Below are 7,283 nucleotides of genomic sequence, written 5' to 3' on the forward strand. Positions count from 1 at the left end.
TGTTTTTCATAGCAGCAAACATAAAATAATATTCACAACAATATAACAATCAGAAATAGCTTTCAGTTACATTATAGTAAACTTATTTTAGAAATATAAAGTTATGAATGATCCCGTGTTCTTTACAACAGATGAGCTGAATGAGCCTGTTGGAGAAAGAGCTTGTGCTCTTGCTTCCATCCCTAACCCAGCTGTTTTAACATRGGCAGCACGGTGGATCAGTGGTTAGCACTGATGCCTGACCTCTTACCCCACTTTTCTTGTAAACTTCTTAATTTCCCTGTACTCTGACTCCCTTAAGGTGCTCCTGTGTTACTGATCACATCAGAGGTCTCTAGGTGCTCAAACTAAGGCCTGTCTGACACGTCCTGGGAACCTGGAGGCACTTCAGAACTCACAGAACATGATCCTAACAGAACCTCCATCACCATCMAGGTACTGCACACCAACAGCATTCAGACTAAAAATTATTTAAAAACACATTGATCAGTCAAAAAGTGAAAATATAATTTATTGGTAAAWCTATCACACATTTTCAAGCTCAAAACAGGATTTTGAGATCAGGTTTAATCTGGAATCTCCAACTTTCAGAGTCAAAATTCTCCATTTGGGGAAACATAATTGGATTTTTGTCACTTTGGAAATTCAGGCTTCAGAACTCACATTTCTTTCTGCTTGTACACAATTTCATTTTTTTTTTACAAATAAAATAAAGATGCTTACAATACTGTATCTTTAATATAATTTGCAAATAGGAAAAACAGAACTCTTAATTAACCTCAGTGCAAAATAAATATTTGCTTTTATAATCCAGATTATTATATGATAAACTAGTTTGCCATACTTCTCTTCTGAAACGGACTTCCCACCTCTGATGAGTCCAAATAAAAAAGGCAAACTGAAAGCAGAATAAACCAACTATTCACAGAAAGCACACTTTAAAAACTCAACTTCTGTACAGGGATTCAAAACTTTCTAAAACTTTAACACTTTAAACTTGACTCCTCCGGTTTCACGTTTGTAAAATTGCTTTGATGCAAAGCAGAAACGTAGAAAAACACAGAAAACCTTGTTTCTCACTTCATGTTACTGGTTAAAAGTCCCGCCTCAGGCAGCAGCTTCCAATTAAATGTCTGAAAGAAAATCCAGACTAGCGTGATAAAGTTTCCTCTTTTTGTTGTTTTTTCGTTTCAGACTGAGAGGCGGTGCTTTAGAGTCCAGATTAAACTCAGTTTTCCCTCTTTGTTTGGTGTTACATGCTTCTGACTCCGCAGGTTTAACAGATGATTTCTCTGCCAGTGAAAGTTTATTTCCAGCTTTTTCTACTTTATTTTTAAACGTCTTTTTCTGTGAATCTGAACTTAAYTGTGTTGATGGTTCTGATCCATCATCCTCTCTGCCAGCTGCTGGAATCTTATCTTTCTTCTTCTTCTTCAGAGGAACATCTGCATCAGTTTGTGATTCTTCCAAACTTAAAGCTGATGAACTCGTCAACTCGCTGTTGCTTCTCTCACACTTCCTCTTCTTCTTCACCTCRACAGCCGGCCTGCCCATCGGTTCCTTAAATCCCGTCTCTCCTCCCACACTCTCCTGCACAGCCCACCTCTTTTTCTTCTTCTTTTTGGTCTTAATCTTGTCTTTTAACCTTTCTGAACTTTCTGCATTTTCGGCTGAATTGGTGGCTAAATCGGCGGCGCTGAGTTGGAGCGTTCTAGCTGCAGACTGTGAAGACTCACGTCGTTCCTCTGCGCCATTTTCCTCTTCATCAGCAGCGAGGAAGGAAGACGTCGCTTGTTTTTCCTTTTTCCGCACCACCGCAGAATAACTGTCCTGCGCTGCAGTGTCCTCGCGCCTGGCTACACAGTTAGTTTTCTGTTTCTTCTTTTTGGCTTTTAGTTCAGGCGCTAGCTCCTCTTTCTGTTTATTAACATCTTCTCCATCTTCCTCAGCAGCATCTGACATATCCACCATCTTCTTTTTCTTCTTTTGACTTGGTGAATCTGTTTTTGTAGCATCGTGGCTAGCACAAGCAGCTTTCTTCTTCTTCCTTTTGGTCTGTATTTCAGGAGCTCGCTCCTCTTTCCGTTCATCTTCCTCAGCAGCGTCTGACCTCTCCATCGTCTTCGTCTGACTTGTTGAATCTGTATTTGTCACAGCGTCGTTACAGAACTTCACATCTTCTCCAGCAGAAGCAGGGTGTTTCTTCTTCTTGTGTTTTATTTTGGTGAAACTCAGTTCTGTTTCCTGAGGAGCTTCGGTGTTTTCAACATGATTTTCACAGAGACCCGATGTCACGTTCGGGTCTTTTTGCTTCTTATCTTTGGTCTTCYGTACGTTGGCCTCGTCAGTCGGAGGTTCAGCAGCTGGGTCGGTCCTTCCACCGTCCACATCTATACGGTTTTCCTGTTTCTTCCAATCAGCTTGTGTTTTACTGTTCGCTACAGAAGCYTGCTCCACTGACCCATCGTCCAGTCTGCCATCTTCTGGTGCAGCTTTCTTCTTCTTCTTCTTCTTCTTCTTGGTCTTTAGTTCAGGAGCTTGCTCCTCTTTTTGTTTATTAACGACTTTTTCATCGTCCTCCGCAGCGTCTGATGTATCCATCTTCATCTGACTTGTTGAATCTGTATTTGTTGCATTGTCGTTGGAAAAGTTCACATCTTCACCAGCAGGAGCAGAATGTTTCATCTTCTTGTCTTTTCTTTTAGTGAACTTCGGCTCCCTGAGGAGGGAACTAGGAGTTTCCTGAGGGGCTTCGGTGTTTTCAACATGATGTTCAGTTGGATTTTCACAGAGACCTGACATCACATTCGGGTCTTTTTGCTTCTTATCTTTGGTCTTCTGTACGTTGGCCTCGTCAGTCGGAGGTTCAGCAGCTGGGTCGGTCCTTCCACCATCCACATCCTTACTGTTTTCCTGTTTCTTCCAATCAGCTTGTGTTTTACTGCTCGCTACAGAAGCCTGCTCCACTGACCCATCGTCCTGTCTGCCAGCCTCTGGTGCAGCTTTTTTCTTCTTCTTCTTTGGTTTTGATTCGGGAACGTCTTTCATGTTGATGTCCTCCAACGGACTGAGAAGCTCCTCTTCAAGCTGACCTTCTGTCCCGTCTTGTTTCTTCTCCTTTTCTACACCTTCACAAACGTCTCTGCCCTCTTTCTTCATCCTCCTCTTCTTTAGGAGTGCATCATTAACATCACTCTGAGAGACATTTCCATTTTCACATTCGGCATTTCCTAAAGGGCTTCGCTCGTTCAAATGGAGGCCCTGGGAGCGAGGGTCTTCGTCCCCCTGTGTGTGACCTTCTGGTCCCAGCGTCTCACTTTTCTCATCTCTCCGGTTCTTTTCTTTAGGWCGTTCTCCTGTCTTCCCATCACACGTCACCCGTGACCTCGTCTCTCCRCGGGGAGTGTCTTCATCATGGGACGTCTGCGTGACTGCGGAGGGGGTCTCTTTCAAGGCGGGCTCCGACGTCGAGACTTCAGCTGGCRTCTTCTGTTGTGGTTCTGGTGACCCGTTTAAAGCAGGAGTCAGGTTTCTTTTCCTGCCGGACCTCGCCTTCGAAGCGCACCACGGCTGTGAGGTCTTAGCTTTTATTGACGCTGCGAAGTGTTTTCTTTCCTGTGAGATGACACAAAGGTTAAAGCCCACCTTCACACAGAACGACGTCCCCCTGCTACACTCGCCACACATGATAAGATGGAACTCTTTAAGTTTCTTATATTACTATTTTTGAACCTTCACCTCTCATGTTATCAACATGTACAGTAATGGTAAATCCAGACTCTTGCCTGTTCTGCTTAGCGCCRTAGCTTCWACAGTACTTCACACAGTCACATGGTTTAGACTCACTCCAGCTCTTCTATATACCTCCATGTTAGAGGAAACACTGCCAGGATCTTAGTTAAGTGCTTCTAGTTTCGGTTATTTTCCTGCTCCCTGCTTTGGTTTACRGGTAATGGCTGTGATGAAAACTTGAGGTAAATTATAATCAGTTTATTACAAACTGATCCTGACATCTCCCTAACAAAGAAAGACTGCAGGAGTGAAAGTGTTGAAGCTAATTATGCTTCTGGTTATAAACATGTAGCTCACCTGTGAACATGGTTCCCACTTTCTAACTATAAATTAAACTAGAATGGCTGAAACAGACATCAGTTTTTAAGGTTTTTGCTATCAGGCGCTGTGCTGAAAACAACCTGGAGAACCATCCCGGTGTCTGATTCTGTAGAGGTAGGGTTAACTGCAGGTAAAAGATGAATGGTATTAAACAGTATTGAAGGTTTCCTGAGAAAAATATGCTTTTGAAAGTTTAAATGTTGCTGTGGTAAAATGTGTAGCCGACTTATTAGCATGTTTTCTGTATGGTTGAACTGTACCACTGTGTGTATAATGCAAACCTTTTAACCCCCCCAAAAAAATCATCATAAAGCTGGGGTGTTGTATCATAAACAGGAGTAAAATTTGAGTTATTTTTCACTAGTAAGTWTTTTCTTGTGTATTATTGAAATCTTGTGTCACAGTGAACAAATCATATTTTCTCCCACTGCATCTTCTGCTCTGACTGGGAGCAGATCATTTTTCAGCAACGTTCAGAGGCTCATGCTGCTCCTCCGCCACAAACACACCAAGCTATGGAGGACCAAAACTGACATAAATAAAGATAAGAGTAGAAATATATAAATGGACCAATAAATAACTAAAAACACTGAAGATGTACCAATTAATTAAAAAAAAGAGTATTTTACCTCATGTTTTATACTTTAATTGACCTTCATGTTTACTTTCCCAGCTTAGCTCCAACAAATTTTACATTTTAGCACATAATTAAAATTTGACTGTTTTGAAAAATATATTTTTTGTTTTTCATTTTACTTGTAGCTGAATTTCTTTTTAGTTTTTTTTCACAAGTCTTTTTATTCCCATGTGTTGTTTTTACATTTCTGTCTCCTGTTTTTACTTTTATGTGCTAAAATATATAATTTATTGGAGCCAAGCTGGAAAAATAAATATGAAGGTCAATTAAATTATAAAACAAGAGGTGAAGTTCTACTTTTTAAATTTAATCTGTGCCTTTTAAGTGTTTTTATTTATTTTTGAGCCATTTTTATTTGTCTGTTTTTATTTTTAATTACGTCAGCTTTGATCCTCCAYAGGCAACAAGCATTTGTCCATAAAATCATTTGTTTCTCCACAAGAGGGAACACTTCATAGCCTAAAAAATCCTTACGTCTGTCTGGAACTAGAATTAATATTAGATATGTCTGTTCATGTGTTGGCTGACCTGTTGTCTTTAGAGTCACGTCAGAAAAATGTGACTGAGCCAACCTATGGTTTGAGTTGAATTTGTTGTTGGAAGACTGTGTCTGAGTCCTTTTATTTTACATATTTTTCAAAATCAGCTAAATCAATTTCTTGCAATGGTGATGATAAACCCTTCAAGATCTGTTAGGTTTTATCACATTATGTCCTTAATAAACAAATAAAAATCTCATCAATCCCTGCAGAAACCACCCAGGTTCTAGTTGATTATTTTATTTTTTTATATTTTATTGTTACGAGGTCATCATCTGTTGTGAAGGGGGTCTATAACTATAACAGCCAGCTTACCACCACTTTGATGTCCTCGTCCTCTATTGCTTCGTCTTTTTCATCTCTACAACAAAGCAGAAGCACTTTAAATTTATAACAATTTCAATTCCATGAACATCCTTTTTCAGAGTCTAACTACGTGATTAAATAGTTTTAAAAAATGAAATTCACCAGAGCTGATTAAAACACAAAAACCTTGTTTTTAATTTAAAATGACCACCTATAGAAGCAACAGTCTRTTTATCTTCCTCTAAAAATCCAATTATAATCTGTATTAAACAGACGTTCTATCTGTTAGGGTTTCTTTTATTGTTTTAGATTCACATGGATCATTTATTTTATTATAAAGAAATTTAATGTGCTTGCCTTTAAATAATTTCAACCATGAATTACACAAAACATTAGCAAATGAAGAGATTCTTGTCCATATATATAGTCATATGTAAGTTTAGGGTTTGAATTAAAAACTTTCCAATGATTTATTTATTTCTGTTTTAATTCAAKCCTTCTGGTTTGCTCAAAGACATTTTATGTGGCGCTATCTTGTTTTAAAAACGCTATATCCAGGTGAAAAGCCCTCATACACACCAAACGTTGAGCGATATTTTTACAAAATAAAAGCCTTGAATGAGTTAAATGTGGGCTATTTTGAAACCTACTCTGACACTGGAGAGAGCTCCTCTGCCTCCACATCAAYAGTTGGTAAAGATGCTGCCACATCTTCTCCTCGTTCGTAGCACTCCCACAGCTCTTTTACATGTTTCATATATCCTCCGATCGTATAACTCTGAAAATACATTTAACACATTTGCATCATTTGCAGGTGTTTGTTTGTGCAAAGTGGAAAAATAAGTTTTTAGGTTTGTATAATCTTACATGAAGTTTTTTGATCTTAACGCGAAGTAAACCATTAKTTTGATCCTTCCTCTCAGACAGGAAGGAGAACCTGCATGAAGGCACTTTGAGGACCCTTCTTCTTCTTTTCTTCTTTTTTGTCCTGGATTCATCTTCAGAAGATGATGATGAAAGTATGTCATCCTCGGGTTCTGGTGGTCCTTCTTGGGTGAAGGGTGATCTTAAGCGGGGCAGCCTCAGATCTCCTGACAGCACCGCTTCAGGCAGGGGTTTCTGGGAGAAGAAGACGCTGTCCCCGGAGTCACTGAGCAGACACACAGGTCAGACTGAGGCAGTTTCATCACATTTAAAGACAGATGCTCTTCCTACCTGTTTCTGGCTTCATCCTCTCCTCTGCTCGGTCCCACAGAAGACTTATGAYCCTGCGCCGTGTTCTCCATATATAATCGTTCCAGCGCAACGTGAAGCGACTACACGAAGAAATTTGCCTCAAAACCACCGCGTAGGTTCAGGACGTACCCATCGTGTTAGCAAACATTAGCCAGCATGCTAATAAAGCGGCTGCTTTGAACAATCAACCAAAAATGCTCCAAAACAAAAGACAAGTAATTTCAGTGTTTAATAAACTGTGACTCGTGTGAATTGTATGATGTCTATGAATGCTGCGGAATCAAAACAATGACAGAAGACGCACGCGATAAACCAGGAAGTTTTTACATTACCGCCGTCAAATCAAAGAGGAGCGCGTCAAGCCGCAGCAGCCCGAAGTTTTTTTAAAAAACTTTATTAGGAACAAACAGTCGACAATCTCAACGACAAAAACTACCAGGTATAATGTACAA

The 7,283-nt window shown here is 39.8% G+C and overlaps 1 protein-coding gene across 1 annotated transcript; it reads right to left on the reverse strand.

Moving 5' to 3' along the window:
* Positions 1-492: 492 nt before the first annotated feature.
* Positions 493-7,182, reverse strand: LOC106512993 (plectin). The gene is made up of 5 exons (XM_014001605.1): positions 6,811-7,182; positions 6,463-6,745; positions 6,246-6,373; positions 5,605-5,650; positions 493-3,615 (listed from the first exon to the last, which is right to left on the reverse strand). The coding sequence occupies exons 1-5, from the start codon at positions 6,879-6,881 to the stop codon at positions 1,126-1,128; spliced, it is 3,018 nt and encodes a 1,005-aa protein (XP_013857059.1). The 5' UTR covers positions 6,882-7,182; the 3' UTR covers positions 493-1,125.
* Positions 7,183-7,283: the final 101 nt, after the last annotated feature.

This window comes from Austrofundulus limnaeus, unplaced genomic scaffold, assembly GCF_001266775.1.
Source record: "Austrofundulus limnaeus strain Quisiro unplaced genomic scaffold, Austrofundulus_limnaeus-1.0 Scaffold9, whole genome shotgun sequence".
Lineage (NCBI taxonomy): Eukaryota > Metazoa > Chordata > Actinopteri > Cyprinodontiformes > Rivulidae > Austrofundulus > Austrofundulus limnaeus.